Source organism: Sphaeramia orbicularis, chromosome 15, assembly GCF_902148855.1.
Source record: "Sphaeramia orbicularis chromosome 15, fSphaOr1.1, whole genome shotgun sequence".
Classification (NCBI taxonomy): domain Eukaryota; kingdom Metazoa; phylum Chordata; class Actinopteri; order Kurtiformes; family Apogonidae; genus Sphaeramia; species Sphaeramia orbicularis.
In genome coordinates this window covers 20,085,982-20,113,784 of record NC_043971.1, presented here as the reverse complement: position 1 = coordinate 20,113,784, position 27,803 = coordinate 20,085,982, and the positions used below count along the sequence as shown (strand labels likewise).

At 36.0% G+C, this 27,803-nt stretch overlaps 1 protein-coding gene across 3 annotated transcripts in view; it reads left to right on the top strand.

The window, feature by feature from the left end:
• The window catches only part of elovl5 (ELOVL fatty acid elongase 5), a 28,388-nt gene extending 6,430 nt beyond the window's left edge, over nucleotides 1-21,958 (top strand). For 2 of the 3 annotated variants that reach the window (XM_030155415.1, XM_030155414.1), the window contains exons 2-8: nucleotides 7,253-7,317; nucleotides 7,735-7,922; nucleotides 14,944-15,021; nucleotides 15,609-15,780; nucleotides 17,986-18,110; nucleotides 18,826-18,960; nucleotides 20,342-21,958. In XM_030155415.1, coding sequence (XP_030011275.1) covers nucleotides 7,260-7,317; nucleotides 7,735-7,922; nucleotides 14,944-15,021; nucleotides 15,609-15,780; nucleotides 17,986-18,110; nucleotides 18,826-18,960; nucleotides 20,342-20,467 — 882 coding nt within the window. In that variant the 5' untranslated portion in view covers nucleotides 7,253-7,259 and the 3' untranslated portion in view covers nucleotides 20,468-21,958. Of the gene's footprint in view, nucleotides 1-2,841; nucleotides 3,010-7,252; nucleotides 7,318-7,734; nucleotides 7,923-14,943; nucleotides 15,022-15,608; nucleotides 15,781-17,985; nucleotides 18,111-18,825; nucleotides 18,961-20,341 lie in introns of those variants that run through there. The other variant, XM_030155416.1, reaches the window with a different exon arrangement.
• The last annotated feature ends 5,845 nt before the right edge of the window (nucleotides 21,959-27,803 follow it).

Here is a 27,803-nt window from a genome sequence, read left to right as displayed (position 1 = left end):
ATTTTTGGGGCTGATGCTGATACCGATATTGGGGGCTAAAAAAAGCCGATATCCAATATATCGGCCGATATCCGATATTGGCCGATAACCGATATATGGCCGATATATGAAATAAGAACTCTGATCTACACAGGATACAATAATCTTTTATTAGATAATTGTGGACAGGTGGATTAACAGTTGCATAAATCTTTGTTTATCTGACAAAGATAATTTACACAACTTTCAAATGAAAACTATGCAATCACAAAAATAATTAGAGCAAAAAATATGACTTACCACAAAATTATGTTTTCTCTCACAAATTTTGGTGTGTCTGCCTCATGGCACTACAACTGCCCATGTGGACTAAGGACTAAACTGAGCATGTGCAGAGTGAATTGGATGAGTCCTAAGTTGTTCCTGATTGGAGCAATTGCAAGAGTTACAACTGACCTGTGTTATAACTGTCCCCGGTCTCCCCTACACTATTAATACCCATGCCTGCCTGCAGAATGAAACTGTGAAGTAGACAGGAACTGCACGGACATGGGTGTGTGCGTGTGGGGGGTGAATACTTCATAAGACGGGGGAGGGGTCCGTGATTTTCAGGGGTGTGTGGGTGATAGCGTCATTGTCCGAGCAGGGGTGAAAGTGAAACTAACTCGCTTTACTGTTCCTCTAACTCTCTGGGCAGCACATAAGCAGCGAGCGACAGAATCTCCGCGCAGCAAAAAAGTTAATACATCGGCTACATATTGGCCGATGTTGATTAATCGGTGGCATGCTATAATCGGCCCGGCCGATTAATCGGTCAGGCCCCAGTTCAAACTGCAGGCAAATGTGGCTCAAATCAGATTTTTTGCCCATATGTGACCTGTATCTGATCTGTTAAAGACAGTTTGAACAGCACAAATCTGATTTTTTCAAATCTGGCCCAGGCCACTTTCATATGTGGTCCTAAATCTGATGCGTATCTGATATTTTGCAATTCAACTGCAGTCTAAACAGCTAGGTCGCGTTTATCCGACCTTTACGCCATTGATATGCAACAAAAGTCACAATTCTGCGTCCCAGGAGTGTTACTTCTGTAAACACAGTGCGTGCCTGCGTGGTCACATATAACATCAGGACCTCTTTTGCGCATGCGGGTCACTTCAGGGTCGCATTCAGTTCATACTCAAAACTGATAGAAGTCGCATTTAATATATAATATGAATGAGCACACACAAAAATCAGATTCCACCAAAAAATCTGAATTGTGCTTTAGAAAAAAACTCAAAGCATGTGTAGATTATATAAGAGACTATTAGACATGTGGAAATAGACACAGAAACAGGTAAAACGAGTCCAAAGCCTGATACACGTTCCTGCAAACACTGTAAAGGGTTGCATGGTTGTGCAAATATGTCTAAGATGATAAATTATGGCCGCCTGAGATTTATCAGAGTATCCGAAAGAAAATCAGCTGCGGGGAAGTTGTGCTCAGCTTCGAGAACATTTAATCAAATAAAACCAGATTGCTGCTTTTTCTGTAGGACAGTTTTAAATGTCACTATGTGCTTTATGCTCTGCTGCTTAAATTTCCATGAGAAAGGAGTGGACAAAACAGGCTCTGGATAACACCTTAGAATGTTATTGCACGGTATGAGGAAAAATGACCATGCTGCGATTATCCAGGCGTTCCCTCAGTCATGTAAACGGTCTTCTGCTTCATATCACATAGTTGATCTGAGTGTCACAAGTGCAGCCAATGAGTCTATGGCTTCAGCAAAATACATGGACTGTGTATGAGTAAAGCAGTAGATATGGAAGTAACCTCTGTAGAAAAATACGACTTTTTGAAGGAAATGTCACAACACGGCCTTTGTATGGGTGCGTTACAGATCTATGTTAACAATCTGAAAGCATTTTTTTTTTTAGTTTAGTTTATTTTAAATATGCAACAAGACAAAGTAATCTTACTTAGTTCTTAAAAATAAAACAGGTAGTGAGAAGTCATGGAAGAAAACAAAAAAACAGAAACAAAACATATATATACATGACTTCATTTGCACATTCGAAAAGGAGTGGGAGGAAGTATAACTTATTTAATCCCACCCCCTTGCCATATAACAGTCTGTCCTGTAGCTTCCTATCAACGTAATATATGAAAAGTCAAGTCCCTTAGATCTCTTTAAAGTTAAAAATCTGAAAGCATTAAAAATCACTGTTGAATGGTTTTATCTCAATTGATATGTGGTGGTGTTTTGTGCATCCCTGCTTGTCTAGTTTGTGCCTAATGTGGCAATACTAGTCATGTATTAATTTACCTTCTTTTTGTAAAAAAAAAAAAAAAAAAAAAAAATATCCAGTAGAGTTTATTCTCAATTCTACAGGACTGCTGTTTAAGACTCAAGGAGCCATGCAGATGAACTCGGCTCATATCTGAATATGACGAAAACTATTTGTAATGCAAAATGCTTTCCTGTCCGTCACAAACTCTGAAAAGGATTGTGTATTTTGTAGTTCACCTCAAATGCTCTCCTGTGACTGAGACACAGGTTGAAACTTGCAAAAAAAAGAATGATTTATTTTACAGAAATGCACGTACCATATTGTACAAAAAAATCAACTGAAATAAAAACTAAACCTCATAACATCAAGTAACTGCTCTCAAATAGAAATACACAAGGGAAGACTTATATAGTTACAGGCCAAACCATAAACAAACACAAGGCAGGGATAGATTTAAAAAAAAAAAAAAAAAAAAAAAGACAGTTACAATAGACACAACTTCCAAACAGCTCCCCAGCAACTTAATCAAGTAAAATACATTAAATTTATAACACATAGCAAAATAATCTTTATTACAGAGCTCAACAGACTCTGATAATGCCACCCCTTCTATTTAGTAAACCATTGGTATGGTCCATGCTCAGGTGAAATCATTTAACTCTCCTCCTGGACTTACTGCAGTTCTTTTAGCAGTCAACATTTACACCAGCAGGAAACTGAAATAAACTGGAATGTTACTGATGCACCTTCAAGGTAACCATTAAAAATATTAATGATTCCAAATAAATTAAATGTGCATGTTTAGTGTGGTTGAATGTAAAGACTAATGAACCTATGAAATCAGAAGTATGTTTACTTTAGATAGTGTTGTAGCTGCTGATAAATAAGAATGAGGGTGCAAAAGACAAATGATATGAAAAAAGGTGTATGAATATGATCACAGCAGTGTTTGATGTGTGAGTCAGCTGATAATGTGTGTAACTGACAGGTCATGACGGTAAACTCCTTGAACTCCACCTGTATTTCAGTTGGTTTAAAACCTGCAAGAATTGAACCCTAGTCTTTCAACCCCAAAATCTACCCACTAAACCAGATCAGCCTCTTTAATAGGGCCCATGTTACCTATGTGGCTGAAATGCCAAGTGGTGTTTGGCCTAAACCAAAGGGCAGAGATCTCAGCTCCAAAATAAAGCTAATGTAAAGCTGATGAACACTAGGTCTGGCTCTGAACAGCCCTCGCTACCATAGACTTACACTAAACTCAGTTTTTTCCAGGACTCAATCTAGTCTCACCCATTTTATTTCAACCCTTTTAAGTGGTTCATCTTTAAATGTGTACTTAATTAGATGTCCATCCTGTAATGAACTGGCAACACTTTTAGGTCATATTCCACCTTTTCCTGTTTGTAGCTGGGATAGGCTCTGCTATCCCTGCAACCCTCTCAAGAACTAAGCAGTTCAGTAAATGAATGAATGAATAATTAGATCTGAGGCTAAGTAGATGTCTTTTGTGTCTGCCGTGTTGGACTTTGACTGAGAGGTATGACTGCTCATGTGCCCGTCTTATGGTTAAAATCTTCCACCCAACAAGACTGTAAAGTGGACTTTATTATACAGTTCTTTATGAAGTTTTACCTCTTTACAAGACCAGTGACCTAGCACCTAGCATTAGCTCACTTCTGACCTCTCAGGTTCCCATGGTTCCACCTATTTCAGGGGTGTCAAACTCATTTTGGTTCAGGGGCCATATTTAGCCCAATTTGATCTCAAGCGGGCCAGATCAGTAAAATAAAGACTTAATAAGCTATAAATAATGACAAATCCAAGTTTTTCATTTTGTTTTAGTATGAAAAAACCCAATTAAATTATGAAAATATTTACATTTTCCAAAAAAGCTGTGAATAACCTGAAAAAACAGAAATTTCATTTGAAAAATTAGTGCAATTTTAACAATATTATGCCTCAACATATTATTTATACATGTGCATTTACACACACTGTTACATAAACATTTGGTAACAGGCAGAATATTGTTAAAATTTTGGAGTTTGGAGCTAAAATTTGAACAATTTCTACAATATTCCATCTCTTATTATTAACACAACCACAGATCACAGTGGATCTATAAATGCACCAAACATATAGTAACAGGCAGAATATTCTTAAAATTGCACATTTCACGTTGTTCATCTTTGTTTTATTTATGTATTTATTTGCATTTTATTGTGAAAGAATAGTTTTGTAAATGTTAATATTTTCACATTGTAATGTTATTTTTTTCACTTAAATTTTTTCCACATAATTTTTCACAAAGAAAACTTGTCATTGTCATTATTTATGGGTTATTGTGTTATTGCCTCCGTCAGGAGGTATTGTGATAGCTTTGCTTTGTGTGCGTGTGTGCGTGTTTGTTTGTTTGTTAGCAAGATAACTCAAAAAGTCATGGATGGATTTTCATGAAATTTTCAAGAAATGTTGATACTGGCACAAGGAAGAAGTGATTAAATTTTGGTGTTGATCACAAACAAACAAACAAACATGCACGGGAGGCAGAGCTGTCTTGGCGGAGGTCTGCACCCTCCGAGTGCTTTTCTTGTTTTTACTGTAGATCACATTGGTCTGTATGTGGAACCTGAATCAAAATGATTTGGATAACCTTGACTGTTCAAGTTCATTTTTGCACTTTCATCCTGCGGGCTGGAATGGAACCTTTGGCGAGCCAGATTTGGCCCCCGGGCCGCATGTTTGACACCTGTGACCTATTTGGTCCACATATGGTCACTTCTGGCTCCTAAAAGCCAACATGGTAGTCCTTTGAGGAGGTCCAGTGCTGCTCACTACTGTCCCAGCAACCCAGTTCCCCAAGCTGATAACATTTGGTCTTCCTGTCAAATAGTCTGTGAGCTAGTAAACAAAGGAACTAGTCACTTCGAGTTGGAACATTCAATTGGATTGGATCGAATATGCTTGGAAAAATGAAAGCGCATAATCCTCACGTAACTGCCAGAGTCGTCCAGATGAGAGTAGGGTTTGGTGTAGCATGTAGAGAACAGTATTATCCATTCCAGTGTGTTCTTTGTGTGCAGACTGCAGGGGGTCATGGGGTCTTAGGAAATGTCATACCCTGGGAACTGGTATAATACATGTTTTCCACAGAGCTGGGGCCCCCTCCAACCGACTTAAAGAACAGTCCTTAGGTAGCCTCAAACGCACCTTATCTGGGTCAGCTACCCTCCCAGGGCACAGTTTCCACAGTTTCATCCTCACTCTTGTTACTGATAGTGCCAGGTCTTCAGGTGTGTGGGAGGGTGTAGCTGCTGTGGTGGGGGGGTACACAGGGTTAGGGTCAGGGTTGGAGTAGAAGGCAGGTTCAGTCATTAGGAATTTAAAGGCATGTATCAGGATTGAGCTGCCGTAAAAATGAAAGGAGTGTGGGTGGGAGGGGCTTTACTGGGTGTGGCAGTGTCATCAGAGTTGAACTGTTGACCTCATTAGCCCTGTCGCACAGCTAATCTTTTTTTATCGTTACCAGTAGTAGCCTGTTCTAGATCTTTCTGATATCATGCTGCCGTCATCCTCTCCACATTCTTGTTGTGGTCATCTTTCTAATCTCTCCTCAAGACTCAAACATGTACAAAATAAAGAGTGGATTAACTTATTCATAAACACACACAATGAAAAAACACGAACAGAATGTTTATGTTTCTGCAGGTTCACCAAGCATGTAATTTAAAGGAACTGAACTAACCGTTAAGTGACAAATTAGAGCAAAGATGTTTGTAACCAGAGGCACAAAGTGATAAATAGGAGAAAACAAAGCTATTTGTGTTTGCATGTAGTTGATTAAGAATGTGGACTATTGGCCTTGGAGGAGGTCTGCAGTCTACTTTTAACTTGTTGTAGTTGATGTGGTAGCTGTGGTTGAAATCATTCACTGGAAAAAAAATCAAAATCTTACCAAGTGTATTTTTTTCATTTCTTGTCAAAATATCTCATCACACTTAAAATAAGACATTATCACCTAAAGAGTAATTTTTCAGTGAGGTATAAGAACGCATTTTTGGACAATAGATCTTGAAAATCTTATTTCAAGAAATCTTACCAAGATAATTTTCACTTGTTCCATTGGCAGATTTTTTTTTTTTTTAATTCAAGATTTTTTTTGCTTAATTCAGGCAAAAAAAAATCTGCCAATAGAACAAGTGAAAATGATCTTTTTAAGTGATTAGGTGAGGTCTGCAGTCTACTTTTAACTTGTAGTTGATGTAGTAGCTGTGGTTGAGGTCATTCACTGGAAAAAAATCCAAATCTTACCAAGTGTATTTTTCTCATTTCTAGTCAAAATATCCCATCACACTTAAAATAAGACATAATCACCTAAAAAGATAACTTTCACTTGTTCCATTGGCAGATTTTTTTTGCCTGAATTAAGCAAAAAAAAAAATCTTAAATTAAGCTAAAAAATAAAACTGCCAATGTAAAAATTGTGAAATTATCTTGATAAAATTTCTTGAAATAAGATTTTCAAGATCTATTGTGTAAAAATAAGTCCTAATATCTCACTGAAAAGTTACTTTTTAGGTGATTATGTCTTATTTTAATTGTGATGAGATATTTTGACTAGAAATGAGAAAAATACACTTGGTAAGATTTTGATTTTTTTTCCAGCGTTGTAACATTAGTTTTGGTTCATTCTCTCTACTTCACTGAAAACACAAAGCAACCAAGGACTTGTCCAACAGCCAAGAGATCGAATCTTGAACTGATTTTTTTTCATGCAGCAAAAGCAACTCTAGTGGGACGCTAATGTTTCTTCTGCATTACCAGAAAATATTCACAGCTTTACACTGAATAACTAGAACATATCATATGTCATTATGACCATGTAGTGAACTAATGACTGTGACTTAATGTTGTTGGCATATTTATAACATTAAGGCTTAAAAAGGCTCTGTTTCTTTAAGTTAAAATGATCCTTTTCATGCATTATTTTCAGGTGACAAATGGAGACATTTAATCACAAACTAAACACCTACTTAGAGTCATGGATGGGTCCCAGAGGTAAGTCATTATTTTCCTCTTAGTAGCTGCTGAAATAGGTTTCTCTTGGTGTGTGTGTGTGTTTGTGTGTGTGTGTGTGTGTGTTGTCTCCCAAAATGTTGCACCATTCTGCAATGACTTGATAAACTCACCAGAGAATTACAGTTAAATTAACACTGATGGCAGCAGTAAAGGTAAATATTTCCTCAAACCTTTGACCTAAGTCGGTCATTACATGCTGTATAGAATCCAGGAACATCCACATGCACATGCCATTTGTTTTTTTTTTCCACCTTCCTGCCGTTAACTTTTGTAGATGTTGAGCAAACATTCCTGAGTACGCGCTGCCGCTTTTCATTTCTCAAGTTCAGCTGCGGTTGCAAGTGAGGCCACCCTGATCTAGCTGTAAAAACTGGATTCTTTATCACCGTATTTTAGATCAGCGGGTGCGAGGATGGCTACTGCTGGACAACTACCCACCAACCTTTGCACTCACAGTCATGTACCTTCTGATCGTGTGGATGGGGCCCAAGTACATGAAACACAGGCAGCCTTACTCCTGCAGAGGCCTCCTGGTACTCTACAATCTGGGCCTCACGCTCCTGTCTTTCTACATGTTCTATGAGGTAAACACTCACGCACTGCAAGATGTGTTAAAGTGGGCCTGAGAAATCGATGTGACGCCTCACTTCACACAGAGGAAAATAATAGGGAGGGTTCTGAACCAGATCTGGAAGCTCACTCTATGTGTTTCATTAACATAATTGTATTAGATGAGGGAGCTGACCTGAATGTGATTACATGGACAAATGCATTTTTCTTCACTCCAGTTGAAAATATTCTTATCAGAGTGTTCACATGGAAGCTGATCTGATGCTAGCATTTGCAATACCCTTAATTTTTTTAACATGTACCATCTAATTTTGAAAAAGGTCCTTATCAAACTCTGAGATTGCCACATTTTTTTCTGCTGTTTATCATTTTGAGTCTTTTAACCATGAGGCATTTTCTTAAATCTTTATAGATCTCCAAAAAAAAGTTGTATAAGCTGCAAACCAGTTTTTCTACCATCATGTTGGTCCTTTCCACAAAATTTTCATGTGACCTGACATCACCCCCATGAGGGTCAACAAGAATGATCAGGCTGTGGCTGCTTGTTTTTCTAGGCAATGGATTATCAAAAGTCGATAATAGGTCCGATCAAAAGGTAACACCTGGACACATTTTGTGTTCAACTGTCTCTTTCATGTAACTTACATGCATGTATTATGCATATTTGACTAGGTATTTATAAGCACTTTAACATAATGTATATAACAAAATTTGGGGAGATAAAATTTTTAGGTGAAAAATACCAAATTACTGCTTGGTAACATGTGGACTCGAAACAGACATCAATTTTTTTAAGCTTTACGCAAACGTTCAAAACATGCGGTTCTTGACAGAAACTGATATCAAGTAGGACAAAACCTTTTGGATATTATGTTCAACTATGCTGAGAATAAATTTTGGAGTAAAATATTGAGAAGTCTCTGTTTTATTGACATGAGAATGTGGTAACATGTGGACAGGTTGCCATAGTAACACGTGGACGACTCTTTACCATTGTATGTATCACCCAAAATGTTGACTTATTTTTTAAAACAACCAGTCAGATATAATCACAATTCTTTATTTAATGTATTTAATACTAACCGTGTTATTTACAACTTGTGGTGGTCCATACTGATATTTTATAAATAAAGTAGTTTCTTGGTAACAGTTCACAGATGGCCTTTTTAAATGTGACAGATTGAATAAATTTATAGATATAATATTTAGCGTCAAATTCGAGCTATATTTTTATGTCTGAGGCTATGGTGTAAAAAGTGCAATTGATCAAATCTTTTGTAACTTTTTTCTACAAGTGCTACAAGTATTTTAAAAAGAATTACGGTTCCATAAAATAGAGATCTTTAGCTAAAAAATGAGCCCGCTTTATAAATGATGTATGCAAATGTACTTTTTCATGTTGATATTCACTTTGGCTTGATCGGACCCAAATGCATATTGATGCCCGTGCAAAACACAGTCTCAGTAAGCTACCATGACAGTGCTCTCAGGGTGTGAGAGGGACACAGTTGGAATCTGACAGACTCATTGTTTTAGTCATCAAATGCATCATATGCCCTCACAGACATCAGCACAGCCGCCTATTGTTTGCTGGAAAATGTCTTTTTTTATACACAGCTGTGACTAAATAAGTGAAAGTGAGCTATGCACTGATGTAAACATTTAAGGTGTCAGCTGAATTCACTCATTTAGGCTGAATCAGTTTAATCAGTAATCCTCTGTACTTATAGCAGTTGTGTCTTGTTTTGTAATTAGCTTGTTATAAGAACCAGACAGTCCGTGCGTTTCCATGACAACTTTTATTCCTGGTTTAATCTGATTAAAGGTTAGATCCTATTTCAGATGCCCATGTAAACACCTTATTCCAGTTGAAAAAGAAAAGTTCGGATAAAATTTAAACCTGATTAAAGTCACTGGTTTAATCCACTTTTGAATCTGGGCTAAATTATTCCTCGAACATGTAAACCCTTTATTCCGTTTGGACTTTATTCCTGCCGTTCTGCACATGCTCGTTGTCTTGTCCTGTCACGATGACGCACACATTCTGCACTGGCGGAAGAATATGCAATGCAGTCTAGTCAACCCAAACCATTCCAGTGGGCTATTCTGATGGGATCTACCAGCCTCGAAAACCCTGAAGGAAGAGTTCACCACTTGTTTTTTATTCATTCATTTGTCATGCACTAATGAGTTCGATAAGTGGGCAAAACAGTTTGCACTGCAGTGCACCAATTGCCTTGTTCTTGCAGCCCTTCCGTTAGCTTAGCTTAGCCTAGCTTAGCATAATTGCTTCATTCCTATGGTCAGACGTAGCCAGGCTCTTATAGGTGATTCGTAGTATTTTATAAGTGATTTTGTGAAATTCAATTCTCCCTGATCATTACTTTAGTCTGGTGGGGTCGATATGATCACAAATTGAGGCTCAAATCATGGCGATGTGACTTACTGCACTAATAAAATCTTGGGAAATAAAAACTAATGCAAAGCTAAAACGGTAAAGCAAAGCTAATTTAGCGCATGCATCCCTTCCAACAAAAAGATTTTCCAACTTCCATCAACACAACAGTCCCAAGATTGTATGAGTGCAGTAAGTCGCGGATCTAAAGAAATAATTAGGGAGAATCGGATTTCACAAAATCACTTACAAAAGACAACAAATCACCTTTAAAAAACTGGCTACGTGTGACCATGGAAATGCAGTGACTATGCTAAGCTAAGCTAACAGAAGGGCTCCGAGAACCGAATTAACATTTCTCATGTAAACCTTTATTTGGGTTTAACATTTCCATGTAAACAGAAGAGAAAGTACTTTAGCTCCAGATTAATTTCTTCTGGAAAAATAAATCGGATTTAAAAAACATCACGTAACCGTACCCATTGTAGTTTTGCACATGTCTAAATATCTGTACTGTCCTTTCGATCCCAGCTGGCAGAAGCAGCTTTCTTGTCTTTTTGTCTGCATTGCATAAGGTCCCACAGGACTATGGGCTGTGATTCATTAAAGGTTGTACCCTGTACTGACAATGCCCTGGCACTGGGGTGAACTTTTAGCAGTCCAAAATCAATTCCACCTGATATAAATCAAAGGACACATGGCAGTTTTTGTTGTCAACTTTCCAGGCTACAGCGGTTAATCTCATAATGATTGTGATTAAAAGTGATTGTGATGAATTGTGCTTATTATAGGGTGTCAGACTAGATTTGCAGAACAAATCAGCACTCAGTTAGTGAGGTTAGGCTGTTCTGTTACTGTTTACACGATAAAGTGTGTGATTTTACTTCAAGCTGACGCCGATTCTTAACTAGTGGCAGCTTGTTGGCTCTTAAGTAAGTTTATAAATCCTTTCACAGAAGCGTATGAAGACAGTGGATCGATATTGATTTGGTGAATCAGCACTGACCTACACCATCTTGTGCATTTGAATGTTCTTTAAAGGGGCATGCCACTGTTCTATACTGTGTATTTTCATCTGTGGGTTGTAAGCTCCATGAAAATAAGCCTTCATCATTTAGTAATAAAAAATAACTGGTTGGACTAAAGCTCAAAACACTTTCTGACCCCTCATGTTTTAAAAATAAAGGAATGAATGAATAAATCACTAAAAAACCCTTTCAAAATTATGGAAAGTAGTACTACATTTAGACTTAGACTTTATTTGTCATTCCAGATTTTACATCAAAAATTAAATATTAATGCAGTTGGCTCAGCAGGCAGCAGCAGCAATAAATATAAACAGGCATTGTATTTACAGGATGATATATACAAGATAGAATAAATAGGCATATAAAAACTACAGAATATAGAAGATAAAATAAGTATGCATATAAAAAACTGTGATTATTAAAAAAATGGTTCTTTGATTCAGCACTGAGTATTGCAGATATATTGCATTTTATATTTGTACAGGCTGAATAAAAAAATCATTAGCGTAATTATCGACTTAATGTTACCAGATGACCTGAAACTGCCAGCATCACCACTTCTGAGCAACAAAGTGAGTTTATAGTGTTTTGACTTTAAATCAGGTCACTTATCATCAGTCATCACAACCCGACAGATTGTCAGATGTCTGATTTGTTATCTACAGGTACAGATAAGCTTTAATGATCCATAGGAGGAAATTCAATGTCCATCAGCTGAATAAAAGAAAAGGAAAGCAAAATAAAATGAAAACAAGTAATTAGTAGATACAAAATATTTGACATCAGTAACTTGGTTTATTCGTCCTTTGTCTAAGGTGTTGTACAGTCATGCAGTGGGAATGAGGGGTTTGTTAAACCTTCAGTCTTCCATCTTATCGAGGTGAATCATTCACTGCAGCTGCTTCTGTGTTTAGTCAGAATGTGGTGTAGAGCAGGGTCATTCAAATCCAGTCCTCCAGGTTCGGTATCCTGCATCTTTTTAGATTTTTCCTTCTTCCAGCCACACCTGGAAGCCATTACCTCTTTATCAGGCTTCTGCAGAGCTGGATGATGAGCTGATCATTAATTGAACCAGGTGTGGCTAGAGGAGGGGAATATCTAAAACATGCAGGATACCGGCCCTTGAGGACCGGATTTTGACACCCCTGTTTTAGATGTTTCCCTCTTCCAGCACACCTGACCACATTCTGACCAAGGTTATTATCATTAATGAAAACTAACAAAACGACGAAAACTAGAATTGAAAAAACATTTTTGTGAACTGAAATAAATAAAAACTATAAATAAAAGAAAAACTAACTGAAACTAACTGATAACTAACTGAAACTGTGTTGTGTGCTTATAAAACTAACTAAAACTTATAAAAATTATGGATAAAATTCCTTTTGTTTTTGTCTTTGTCAATGTCAGATTGATACGAAATCAACTTATTTCGCTCTAGAAAATTTAGCTAGCGGCACCATATGACACTTCATAATCCATCACCTCTCGTTTAGAGTCGTCTACTAATCTTTTTTACCTGGCAACATGGAGACTGAAGTTGGGAGAAAGCAGCTGAGTCCTGTCTGGGATTTATTTGAATATGACAGTGAAGACGATAAAAGATCCGACAAAACTAAAATTAATACTAAAACTAAGCATTCAGAAAAAAAATGAACTAATAAAAACTAGCAAACCTACTCTAAAACGAGTTAAAACTAACTGAATTGGAGGAAAAAAAGTCAAAACTGAATAAAACTAAACTATAATGAAAACCCAAAACTATTATAACTGTGATTATGACTAAACAGAAGCATCTGCAGTGAATGATTCACCTCAATAAGATGGAAGACTGAAATTTTAACAACCCTCCAATGACTGTACAACACCTTAGTCCAGTGTTTTTCAATCTTGGGGTTGGGACCCCACGTGGGGTCGCCTGGAATTCAAATGGGGTCACCTGAAATTTCTAGTAAAAGATAAAAAAAAAAAAAAAACTTGCTAATAAAAAATATATGGTGAATTGAGAGAGACAATCACAATACATAAAAGACATGACAAACTCTGAAGCTGAAACTGAAGCACTGTGGTACTGTTTATCTGTCAAATGTTCATTGTGGTCAGTTTCAGATGCTGCAGCTCTTTCATAATTCATAGTTTGAGTTCTTGTTTGTTCAGTATTAATTGTCAGCTTTGTAAATACAAGCTGGACTGACTGTACATATCCTGACCAAGGAAAATAAAATTCTCACTTTGTGCAGTAATCTACACCTGGCTTTTCTGCCTCTGTCCATAATAATGTACATTATATAGCTTAAATGCTGTCTAACATTCACGTTTATTTGCAACATAGTATAGCAAACTATTACATGATCAAAAACAAATTAATTTTAGCAAAAAATGTCTCTGTTTTGAATGTCTGGGGTCGCCAGAAATTTGTGATTTTAAAGTTACTAAGTTACTGATGTCAAATATTCTGTATCCGCTAATTACTACTGAAAGAGGGAAATATCTAAAACATGGAGGATAACTGGCCCTCGAGGACTGGATTTCGACACCCCTGATCTAAAACATGCAGGATAGTAGCTCTTGAGAACCAGGGTTAGTGATCCCTGGTCTAGGATATCTTCCAACTTCCTGGGCACCACCACAGCCCCCAGTGAGTCAAGCTTTTCTCAAAACACTGAGGCAGCTTTTGTTACCAGTTTGACAAAGAACTTGAGTCTCTTTAGATAGAATAGAATCTTTATTTTGTTAGTGGGGGTTCACTCATGTAAACATGCACCACACCAAAATTTGACTTCTGCCTTTAACCCATCACTAGATCATGCATCACACACACTACATGCTAGGAGCAGTGGGCTCACCATGTCAGCCACCTGGGGAGCAAATGGGGGGGTTAAATGCTTTGCTCAAGGGCACATCAGCCAACAACTCTCCGCTAGTCCAGGGAATCGACATGTAAACAGTTTAGTAAAAATGACTAAGCGTGTCCCTTTTTACTAGAGTGCATCTATGTCCCAGGACCAGTCCATCCTGTTCTGTTGCGATATTTTTATGTCAGTACCACATCAGTGTTGACACCATGAACCTTAACTGGTGGAAGAGGTGTCTAGACTTCCAGAAATATCATCATTTCTTTGGTTGTGGAGATGTTCAGAAATGGGCAGAAGGCTTTAGTCAGGTCCTTTTTACTCACCTTCCTGCTTATTCAGAGTATTTTTGGACATGACAGCAGTCAGAGTTGTATTTAAATCCACTGTGTACAATAATGAAGGGAGCCAAAACGGTCCCTTGTGGAGCTCCAGTGCAGCTCATTACTGTCCTGGAGGCACAGTTCTCCAGCCTAATGAATTGTGGTCTTCCTGTCATGTAGTTTGTGATCTTCGAAACCCATGATGGATCGACTCCATCCTTTGGAGCTTGTCTATGAGCATGGAGGGTTGGATTGTGTTGAATGCAGTCAAAAAATCGTAAAATATATAATAACTTCCAGATGAAAGTAGGCTCATTTGATCTGCAAGTCAGATGGTTAATCTGACATGTTAGCCTTTTAAAATGTATTTGTGTGTCACATTGTGTTCAAGTATGTAGAAATGTTTATTTGGCCTTTTTTCATTCCTTTATTTTCAGCTTGTTACTGCAGTGTTTTATGGTGGATACAATTTCTACTGTCAGGACACTCGCAGTGCGCAGGAAGTGGATAATAAGGTGAGTCAGAATTATGGTTTACCTTTTACTGTGTATATAATTATGAGAACTATTAGCTGAGGATTGTTTTTGCTATTTAACAGTAGGATATCCCAGTGTTGTGTTGCAGACAGTACATTGTGTTTGCGTACAAAAGCAAACAAGCAAAATGTTTTTTTTCCCCCTAAATCTGCTGCTCTGATTTCTACTAGCCAGTACCTGTAAATCCCCACAGATAAACTGCAGAGTCAATTTAATCCGACTCATGTCATCATGACTCTCTTCAGAGCACTGCAGCAGAGGTGAAAACAAGGCTTACAGTAAAATGTGCAAAGCTCTGCAGTTCTGCGGTGATTAAAAATGTTATCAATGTCTCACTGCTGTAGACGACTGAATTGTTTTATGGTTCATCCTGAACTTTCAAAGGCATATGGGTAAATGTCTGCTTATCACTTGGCACATAATAAAGTATGTATTAGAATTTTTGGAGACCTTTTGGAATGGTCCTATTTGCACTCTGAAATGTAAATACAGCTGTTCTTTTGGAGGTATTTCGTTTATTCTGCATTTCTCTCCTTAACTCTATTTGCTTTGCTCTATCTCTTCAGATCATAAATGTGCTGTGGTGGTACTACTTCTCCAAGCTCATTGAGTTTATGGATACCTTCTTCTTTATTCTACGAAAGAATAATCACCAGATCACTGTTCTTCACATCTACCACCATGCCAGCATGCTGAATATCTGGTGGTTTGTTATGAACTGGGTACCCTGCGGCCATTGTGAGTGCTTAAAAAAAACAACCTCTCCCTCCAGTGACTTAAATTATTCCAGTAACCACATTTACTGTTTGACCACCTGGCAAGCTAAATTATTCAGGTCCTCTAATGTTAAACCCATTAGCCTTGATAATGGCCTGTTTCGCCCACAAAGCCTTAAAGGACACAAAGTGACACTTATTGACCTGAACTCTGCTGCCTGTGCTGTGTCCTTCAGAGTATTTTTTTTTTTTCCGGTAAAGTTGTATAAAACTGCTAGAACTATTTCTGTGGCAACTTTCAAATGAATTTTTCTTAAAATTTCACCATCCTTTAATGATTTATCAACATTTATTATTTTATTCTCTGCATTTTTCAGTGAAAATTGGGTATTTTCCTATATTTAACCCATAAAGAGCCACTGGTGCCCAAAAGCATCTACTGATCTCAAGTGTTTAACATCTGTTGATCCGCTAATCCTATCAATATAAGTAAATAATTGATGTAAAATGTAGTTTCTAAGCTTTAAATAGTCATCAGATATGACCCATTTGGATGTTCAGAGGCTCTGTAGTTACCATGGAAACACAATTATCTTCTACAACAATGATTCACCACTAAAACCAACGGAGTTGGATCAATCACAGTGGTTTTTGAGGCTTGTTTTTATGTTCAGTTAATGATATATTTTGCTGAAAAAGTCACTTTTTCTTCAGGTTTCTCTGTTTTTTATTTAATAACCTTTGAATCTACTCTGGGTTTTCATGAACATCTACATGACCATTTAGTTAAATATAGGGGAAAATACATTATTTACACTGAATAATGTAAAATACATAAAATAATATCATTTAAAAAAAAGAAAAATCCATCTAGCAGCTGCCATAAAAGTTGCACTGGGTCTTTATAGGTTAATTCAATGATCTTGTAGATGTTCATAAACGATCAGAGTAAATGCAGATCTCATTATTACAAAAAAGAGAAAACTGGAGAAAGTAACTTTTTAATTTTTCAAATTAAGTGGGTTTTATTGGTGAATCAGTGTTTCAGAAAATTATAGAGTTGAGCCTTTGAACATCCAAATCGGTCTATCTGATACCCCTGACAAGCTGATAAACTCTCTTTTGCCTGAATTATGAAATGTATTAATAAGATTATTGGTTCAAAAGTCATTAATGATTTTAGATTAGTAGATGGTTCAGGTCTTTTAGGGTTAATTTTGCTACATGTTCAGTTTCTTCAGAATCATTTGTGACATCTGATCTATGAACATATTTCAGACTTTTTATCAGTGTTTTGCGTAAATGTTTAAGGCACAGATGTCAAACATGCGGCCCGGGGGCCAAATCTGGCCCGCCAACAGTTCCATTCCGGCCCGCAGGATGAAAGTGCAAAAATTTACCTGAACAGTCAAGGTTGTCCAAATCATTTTGGTTCAGGTTCCACATACAGACCAATGTGATCTAAAGTAAAAAAATAACAACACAATGAACCCATAAATAATGACAACTACAAATTTTCTTTGTGAAAAATTACGTGGAAAAATTTCAGTGAAAAAAATAACATTAAACTGTGAAAATATTAACATTTACAAAATTATTCTTTCACAATAAAATGCAAAGAAATACATAAATGAAAACAAAGATGAACTCGAAATGTGCAATTTTAACAATATTCAGCCTGTCACTAAATGTTTTTTGCATTTGTAGATCCACTGTGATCTGTAGTTTTGTTAATAATAAGAGATGTAATATTGTAGAAACTGCTCAAATTTTAGTTCCAAACTCCAAACTTTTAACAATATTCTGCCTGTTACCAAATGTTTATGTAACACTGTGTGTAAATGTACATGTAAAAATAATAAGTTGAGGCATAATATTGTTAAAATTGCACTAATTTTTCAAATGACATTTCTGTTTTTTCAGGTTATTCACATCTTTTTTGTAAAATGTAAATATTTTCATAATATAATTAGGGTTTTTTTGTACTAAAATAAAAAGAAAAACTTGGATTTGTCATTATACATAGTTTATTAAGTCATTATTTTACTGGTCTGGCCCGCATCAGATCAAGTTGGGCTAAATATGGCCCCTGAACCAAAATGACTTTGACACCCCACCCCTGGTTTAAGGTATTGTTAATGAAGTTTGTTACTCTTATTTTCATCTGAATGCCAGTCACTCAGCTGATCACTGACTAACTTTTTAAGTCTTTTCTGTGTCTGGTCAGCATACTTCGGCGCCTCCCTCAACAGCTTCGTCCATGTCGTGATGTATTCCTACTACGGCCTCTCAGCCATCCCCAGCATGAGACCTTACCTCTGGTGGAAGAAGTACATCACACAGTTACAGCTGGTGGGTTCATCCTGATGCATCATCTATCATTATCCTCCTTTAAAGAGGGAAGTGATGACACAGCCTTTGGTCTATGTGAGGATTTTTACTACAGATGGCGCTGATAGTGCTGTTTAAAAGTAGATGTGCAGTGATTGTTTCCTGCAGCACCTGCTCCAGCTGTACGACTGAGTGGAAGCCGTTTGTCGTTCATTTGAGATATTAATCCACACCATATCCATCCACTGAATCCACACTCACCTTCAACATCTCTTCATGGTACAGTTTCCTCTCATCCAAACACAAGACCAAACTCTTCCGCACAGTTAACCAGGCCAGCAAAATCACTGGAGCACCATAAACCCCCCTCTCAGAACTGTACAGCCGGTCTGTGATCAGGGTGGCCTTCCTGATCACAGAGGACCTCTCTCACCCCCTCCACCACTGCTTCCAGCTGCTACTATAAGGTTCCACTGGCCCGCAAAAACATCTATAAAAATCCTTCATCCCCTCTGCAATAACCACCTTGAATAATCAAAAATGAACACTTTGCTTTTTTTTAGCAGACCCCCTCCTCCTTTTTAGTATGATGGCACTTGAATGTTGTTTTTAATGTTTTTGTTTGTAATGTTTCTTTATCTTTCTATCTATCATCTATTTTAAGCTCCGGATCAATATCTTGGCATGCACTCTCCCTGTCACCTTCTCATGCAGGTGTATCATGTTTCCTGTACAGGTCCAGTTCTTTTTAACGGTGTCTCAGACCATGTGTGCTGTCATATGGCCGTGTGGCTTCCCCATGGGATGGCTGTACTTCCAAATAAGTTACATGGTCACGCTCATTATCCTGTTCACAAACTTCTACGTTCAGGTATGTTTTTACATTTTGAGCTTGAGTTGATGGTAAATGTGATCAACTTTTATTGGATTCAGTCATATAGAGCAGGGTTTTTTCAACCGTGGGGGTCGCTTGAAATTTCTAGTGATTACTACAAACTTTTCTAGTGAAAAGTACAAATAAAAAATATATGGTGAGTTGAAAGAAACAATCATTTCATTTCATTTATTAAGATCCCCATCAGCAACTGAATCATCAGTTGCTATTCTTCCTTGGGTCTCCTCTACATTGCATTACAATTTTAATTATTTACATTCATCTTACACCATTCACGCCCACACACACACACACACACAGATGGCACATATACAACAGCCCAATGCAATAAAAATAAAATAAGTACTATAGATTTGTACTCCTTCACCAAACAATAGCTGTCTGATACAAATCATAGGACATCTTTCAATATTATCAATACTCTTTCCATTTCATGCCTGCTGTGTAAACAAGAAAAGTTTTAATTTCTTTTGAAAACATTTTTTGTTATTTTCTAATAACAGAAACCCTGTCAATCCATCCCATGCAACCATGGCCTGACAAAAAACAGTTCACTGTAACTGATTTGTTCTGCCTAAAGGCAGAACACACCATTTTTCACTGGTTTGTCTTGTACAATAATTATGTTTATCAGCAAAAAATGACAGTTTTCTGTGAATAATTTCTGGAGTTTGTGTTGCTATAATGTTATGAATAAATGATAATAAAAAATATTTCAATCTAGATTTTACAGTTAACCATGCCAAACTGGTCATCAATCACAGTACATAAGACATGACAAGCTGAAACTGAAGCACTGTGGTACTGTATATCTTTCAAATTTTTCATTGTGGTCAGTTTCAGATGCTGCAGCTCTTTCATAATTCATAGTTTGAGTTATTGTTTGTTCAGTATTAATTGTCAGCTTTGTAAATCCAAGCTGGACTGACTGTACATATCCTGACCAAGGAAAATAAAATTCTCACTTTGTGCAGTAATCTACACCTGGCTTTTCTGCCTCTGTCCATTATAATACATATAGACTAAATGTCGACTAAAATTAATGTTTATTTGCAACATAGTATAGCAAACTATTACATGATCAAAAACAAATTCATTGTAGTGGGAAAAAAAAAGTCTTCATTTTGAATTTCTGGGGTCACCAGAAATTTGTGATGTCAAAATGGGGTCACGAGCCAAAAAAGGTTGGAACCACTGATATAGAGACACAAAGTAGCATGAACTGATGCTACCAACAAGTGTCTGAAACTGTTCTGCCATCAGCTGTTAAAATTAGACTGTACTGTGCATTCAGTCCTTAAATCTGTGTGAATAACGCAGTTGTACTATTTGTTTTCTTTTCTTCTTCCTTCTCTAGGCTTACAATAAGAAAAGCATTTCCTTAAAGGAACACCAGAATGGCTCCTCTGTATCGACAAACGGACATGTCAACGGGACTCCATCTACAGGAAGCACCACACACAAAAAACTGAGGGTGGATTGACATTTAAGAATCCCTCTCAATTCTCACTTTAGTGTGTTAGCTGATGCTGCTAGAAGGTTTATGTATCTTCTTATTTAGAATAGTTAAGCATTCACTTGAGATGAAAAAAAAGCCATAGCCACAAACTGTATATTCTGCATTGTTTTGCACACAATGCTAATCATGGTAATAATCCTTTAATCATAGTTAAAGGAGAAGAATATTGCACACTGGTTAACACTGCACAATAATGCTCAGACTTTCCCTCCAAAGCAAATCTTTCTTGGTCGAGTCACACTTTGAAGAACTGAAGTCCAAAGATGAACGCTGCTGCCGGTGTGTTGGCAAGCCAACGGTTTCATCACACTCGGTGATGTCTCTGCGCAGCCTGCAGGTCGTGCTTTCGATGGACCTTAATGTGTAACTAGAGCATGTACTGTACCTGGTGTCTGGCTTTATCTCACTCCTGTCTGCGCTGTTGCGTAATGCTTAATTTTGCCCGGCGTAGATTCTTTGAGTAAGCTTTAATAGCAATTTTTGCATTTTGCTGCACAGTTGCTTAGCAGGGCCCCCAGTCTGCAATATTAAGCAACCTTACCAAAGGATAGTTTACTATATATGCTCAGATTTAGAGCTGGTTTTCCTCCATTAAAAAATATTTACTGCAGCTTTATCCAGTATCTGCAATTAGAAGATAAATCAGTACTTTAAAATAATAAACAAAACCCATTAGAGTGCAAAGTGTGCTTATGGATAATGCTCTAGGTATCAAATTTATCTAGTGAATATAATCTGAATTGACTGCTAACTAATTTATTGCATTATTCAAACACATATGGAGATAAACCATATAGTGAAGTTAACAGGAAATGTTTATTCTTGACTTATGAAGTAGATGCCAAAACAACCTCACCACAAGGTCCATTTAGTAGCGGTTCTGATAGTATCACATGGTCATTTTCCTGCTGGTGCTCAGAAAAATAAATGTCTAAAGTTTGTAGTGAGACTGTTTTGTCAGACACCAACTTAACATACTGTCACCAGATTCACATTTGTCTCACGAAGTATGTTTACATGCACATTATTTTTCAGAATCTGACAATATTCTGAGTTTGACAGGTGTTATGTAAACAGGGTATTCTGTTTGGATGATCTGAATTAGGATTTTTCTCTGAATGGAGCGTTTTGGGGCTGTGACATGTAGAATATGCTGATATTATCAGACGTTTGTAAGGATTCTTTATGAGAAAATGAATGTAATTTGCATGTTTTACTGCAAATTGCAACACGAAGCCATTGTTTACAATCAGCTGGAGCAGAGGGAAAGATGCATTCAGATAGAAATGGATGAATTCAAGGAAAAGCTAAACATTATGACAGAGTTGGATGTAAGAAATATTGAAAAACTGATTTTTCCCAGAAGATTTTTGAAGGAATATGGCGACTGAGTTCACACAGCGGAACATCCACCAGTGAATTCTTTTAACATGTAGATGCACAGCTGCATGTAAACAAGGATTCTCATTTTTATCGGCCATGCAAAGAGATTAAGGAATTTTGTCTTTTGTTGGAATGGGGGACAAAACTGAATATTTTGTGCATGTAAACATTCACTCAAGTCAGACTTCTTGTTAAAATCCTGTGCCTGTCTTTTATCTTTTTTTTTTTTTTTTTTATCATTCCTATGTTATGTTAAACATACTTTACAGAGTGGGTTAAAGAGTGATGCTTATATATCTTCATATTTTCAATTAAAACACTTTAAAAGAAAGTAGTAATCACCTATTTATTCTATTCACATCACTTTGTTTCTCATGCATATTTATTTATATATATACAGACGTGGAAAAAAATTATTAGACCATCAAAATTCATCAAAAATAATAGTTATGCAATCTAGTGCTAACTCCTGTGTGCATCATGTGACTAAAACAGACAGAAAAGAAAACAGAGAATGCCTAAAAGCACTGTTTTTGTCAGTACAATGCCATAGCTATTGATGTAAGAACTTAAGTGATTTTCGTTATTACCAAGAAAACATGGAAAATGTAAAGTGCTTTGGGTGTCTAGAGAAGCGCTATATAAAATCCAATCCATTATTATTATTATTATTAAAATGGATAAATATCAGCTCTGAAATTAAACTCTTATGAGCTATTTTTGTTGCTATCATTATATTTGTCCAAACATGTACCTTTAGTTGTACCAGGCATTAAAATGAACAAGAAATAAAAGAAAACAAGGAGTGGTCTAATAATTTTTGCTGCAACTGTTTGAGCCAGGCTGGAAATAGTAATATTATATATTTTATTTATATATACAATATTCATATTTACATTCACATTACCATTTCCTGCCTGGCTCAGAAAATGAAGGCACAAGAACATGTTAACTATGAGCTCTAAATGTGACGCTGTTGCTGCTCTGGCATACTGATTCAGTTTAATATGGTATGGCCTTAACAACAGAGTGAACATTGTTGAAATGTATAGATGACCTACTTATTTATATTCAACTCAACTGCACCAGAAATTCCTGATTAAAGTCTGAATAACACATTTAGGCCACATTTTCTCTGCATGATGAATCTGGTTTGCTGGATCTGCTGATGATAATATAAAATGATACAGGATGTGTTTGACCATATGGTATGATTTTATTTGAACAGGGACAGTGCACACAACAATACACTGACCTATAGACAGAGTCAAAAGGAAAGATGTTGGTGCCAGGTTATAGCTATATCTGCTCAGAGAGACAATAATTACATCTGATATTTTTCCGGACACATTATATCCTTGGTAGTTTTTCTTCTCATAAGGTGACAGAACTACATGTTGTTTGAGGTCAACATTAGATTTACTTTCATTAGTTTATTATAAAAGGGACAGAGCAACACTGGTGAGCTAGGAGGTACTATATGAACTTTATAAAACTTGAAATAAAATCTGTATTTTCTGAAACTGATGGTGAATCTGGGTTAACGTGTTCGGACTCATGTTTTACTTACTGTAACACATTAAAATGACAACTATTCACTATTATATTTTGCTTTCTTGAAAAATTATAGTAACATATTGCTTTATGTAGAAAAAACTTAGAGTTGACTGAACCACATTTGTTTTGACTTTCCTAATTCATAGGTTACGCTGATAAATGGCTTTTTTTTTTTAACCTAATAAGAAAACATTTCAGTACATCCCTTCAATGAATTATCTTGTCTTTTTTAATACAATGACAATAAAGTCTTGAATTGAACTGGAGTTGAGTTCAGTGTTCTAGAAGTTCAGAATAATTTAACTTTCAATGTGATCATTGCTGAATTTTGCCCTAAAACGTTTTTTTTTTAAATCCAAACTGACTGACATTGGTATAGTACTGTAATATGTATTCAGTCTTAATTTTTATTTTATAATGCAGCAAAGATGCTGTTTAACATATGCCTCAGTCTAAATTACAAATATATTGATAAGATGGTTCCATGAAATCGTAAAGAAACTCACTCAAATGGCAATATTTAACTTCATATAATTTTGCATAGACATTATCTTGCACCATATTTTCTCTAAAATAGACCATGTTATACTACTGTAATGATGGCTTGGGGTCAACATGCATTTAGTATTCAATATAAGTGCTCTTCTGAATCATGAATTCAGCAGAATTCATGCTATTCTACAAGGATTTCAACAAAAATTCTTGTATAATGATACACTCTAACAATAATGGTTTAAATAAAAACCTTCTGAAAAACTTCATCAGTCTACACGTGCATTAAAAATGAAAAACGGGATGTATAAAAGCATTTATTGTCTGTAATCATTTTAGGATTTTATTATGTTTCTGTTAGGATTGTGGCTTTTTTTTATACTTTGTGGTTTAATTGAAACAACTCAGACCTGTAAAATGTTTATCATCCTTTATAAAGTAGTCAACTGTTGATTGTAAACTCAAATGAGCGGGTGAAGTTGGAACGAACAAGTGGAACAGGAGTGTCCAAATCATTTTAGTTCAGGCACCACAATCAGCCCAATATGATGTAAAGTGGGCAGGATCAGTAAAATAATAACATGTTAACTTATAAATAATGTCAACTACAATATTTTCTCTATGTTTTAACTCTTTCATGCATGAATTATGAGGACCTTAGTCGAGATTTTTTTCTTGAGAGTTTTTATTCCTCTTTAGGCATGAAAAAAACAATGTGATTGAATTTTTTTTAATGAACCTATTTTTCATGAGTTACAAAAGTGTCCACTCAGCTGGACACCATGCGTTCAATTTTTGAAGTAAAGTAACATGTATTTTAAACCTATCATCAGAAAGTGATAAACTGTGTGAAAACTATGAAATTAAAATATTTTTCATGCAGCTAATATGTTTTTTCACATTTTAACATACTCTAATACTAGTTATTACTCACTTCATGGAGATAATATGCAAAAAAAAATAAATTGATTAAGAAAACTGTTCATTACAGTCTAATAACAATTAGCAATTGATTTATATTAAAACATGTTACTGCAGATCAGGTTTATCAAGAAGAGTAACGTTACAGTGATGGTATGAGTTGTAGTGTATGGGATGATGCATAAGCATCCACTGTGTTGGCTGATATGGAACTAAAACAACAAAACCCATGAATATACAAGAGAACAGCTGGAGAATAACTGTCCACTGGAGTGACCAGTATGCATGAAAGGGTTAAAATTAAAAAAGTCAAATTACATTATGAAATTTGTTTACATCTACAAACTATCCTTTAAAAAACATGAACAACCTTTAAATTTGTTATGGAAAAACAAGTGCAATTTTTAACAGTATTATGTCTCTGCTTATCATTTTCACATGTGCATTACAATTTACAGATCAGTGGATTTACAAAGACACAAAACACTTAGTAACAGGCAGAATATTGTTAAAATTCCACTTATTTATTTATTTTTATATTTCAGGTTGTTCATATTTGTTGAAGTTATTCACATTTTTTGTGAAAGGATAGTTTGTAAATGTAAATATTTTCATGTAATTTTACTTCTTTTTTTACAGCACAGGTGTCAAACATGCAGACCGTGGGCCAAAACCAGCTCACCAAAGGGTTCAATCCGGCCCCTGGAATGAATTTATGAAATGCAGAAATTACAATGAAAATATTAACAATCAAGGATGTTTAAATCATTTTAGATAAATTCAGTCTGAAGTGGGTCAGACCAGTAAAATACTATCAGAATAACCTATAAATAATGAAAACTACAATTTTTTCTCTTTGTTGCAGTGTAAAAAATAAGTAAATTTACCCAAAAATGTTCACATTTACAGACTAGCTTTTTGCAAAAAATGTGAATAACCTGAAATTTCATAAGAGAAGTATGTGGAAATGTACCAATATTCTGTCTGTTATAAATGTTTTGTGTATTTGTAGATCCACTGTGATCTGTGAGTTGTGATGATTATGTATAAATGATAAACTAAGGTGTAATATTGTTAAATTTGCACTTATTTTTTTAAAATAATTTTCAGGTTTGTATTTGTTCATGTTATGTTCAAGTACGGTTCATAGATGTAAACATTTTAATTAAGGAAATTTGACTTTTTTCACTCAAAAACATAGAAAAAAAACTTTGGAGTTGACATTATTTATAAGTTCTTATCCTATTATTTCTATTATTTTACTGGTCCGGCCCACTTTAGATCATATTAGGCTGCATGTGGCCCCTGAACTACGAGTTTGACACCCCTGTTTTACAGTAAAACAAAGAGAAAAATTTGGAGTTGTCATTATTTATAGGTTATTACGATAGTATTTAACTGGTCCAACCCACTTGAGATTGGTCTGAATGTGACCTCTGAACTAAAATGATTTTGAAAGCCTTCAGTGTAATTTTTGCATTTCACGGGCTGAATGGTTCCCTTTCGTGGGCCATTTTTGGGCCGTATGTTTGACACTCCTGAAGTCTACAAACTGAGCCACTCCTCCGTCTTGTCTAAATGTCTCATCAGTGTTCCACAGCAGACAGCGCTTCACATTCAGCCGTTCAGACGTTTCCAGTTTAAGTGTTATCAGTCTGACAGTGTCGTCCTCATCTGTGTGTGTGTGTGTGTGTGTGTGTGTGTGCAGACTTTATGTGTTGGTATGTTGTGTGTCTCATCGAGCAGCGTCCAGAGGACAGAGCAGCTGTTTGTGTGGACGGGTGGTGTGTCCCCGTCCAAACAATGCCTTAGTCTGTGTCTGTTAAGAGGCTGTGGCCTGAGGGAGAGGGAAAGGGATGGGGATGATGGTGAGTTTTTGGTAAATACTAAAAAAAAACAAAAAAAAAAACAACAACCTTAGAGTCAATAAATGTGATTGTCCCCTCAATATATGAGTAATTAATGTTATTAATCTCAGGTCATTGTTTTGAGTTTTTAAAAAATCTGATTCAACTGAACTTATTTCCAGAGAGGAGCAGTATTTTAATTACATGTTTTGAGTATTTTTTCATTTGTATATTGTTTAGGTGGTTCATATATTAGTGTATGTTAAATTCTTAACATACACTGTGTAATTTCTTGATTATAAACAGTCATGGAAAAAATTATTAGACCACCCCTTGTTTTCTTCAGTTTCTTGTTCATTTTAATGCCTGTTATAACTAAAGGTACATTTGTTTGGGCACATATAATGATAAGAACAAAAATAGCTCATAAGTGTTTAATTTCAGAGCTGATATCTAGCCATTTTCCATTGTTTTCTTGATAATAACCAAAATCACTTCAGCTCTTACATCAGTAGCTATGGCATTGTACTGACAAAAACAGTGCTTTTAGACATTCCATGTTTTCTTTTCTGTCTGTTTTAGTCACATGATACACACAGGAGTTTGTACTTGATTGCATAACCATTTTTTTTAATGACTTTTGATGGTCTAATAATTTTTTCCGTGACCGTAGATTGTTTGGTCGATAAAAAGTCAGGAAACAGTCATATGTTTATCTGTGTTTCTGAAACATCAAGATAATGTCTTGAAATGTCCTGTTAGATCCTCAGCCCAAACAGGTTCAGTTTACTGTCACAAAGAAGAGTAGAAACCAAGACATATTCAACTTATAGATCACAGGTGTCAAACATGTGGCCCGGGGGCCAAAACCGGCCCGCCAAAGGTTTCAATCTGGCCCATGGGACGAATTTGCTAAGTGCAAGTTAGGGAATCAAACTCAAAAATAATATAATAACCTATAAATAATGACAACTCCAAATTGTTTTAGTGCAAAAAATAACATTCAATTATGAAAATGTTTACATTTACAAACTATCCAAACAAAAAGGATGTGAATAACCTGAAAAAAACAGAATTTGTTAAGAAATATAAGTGCAATT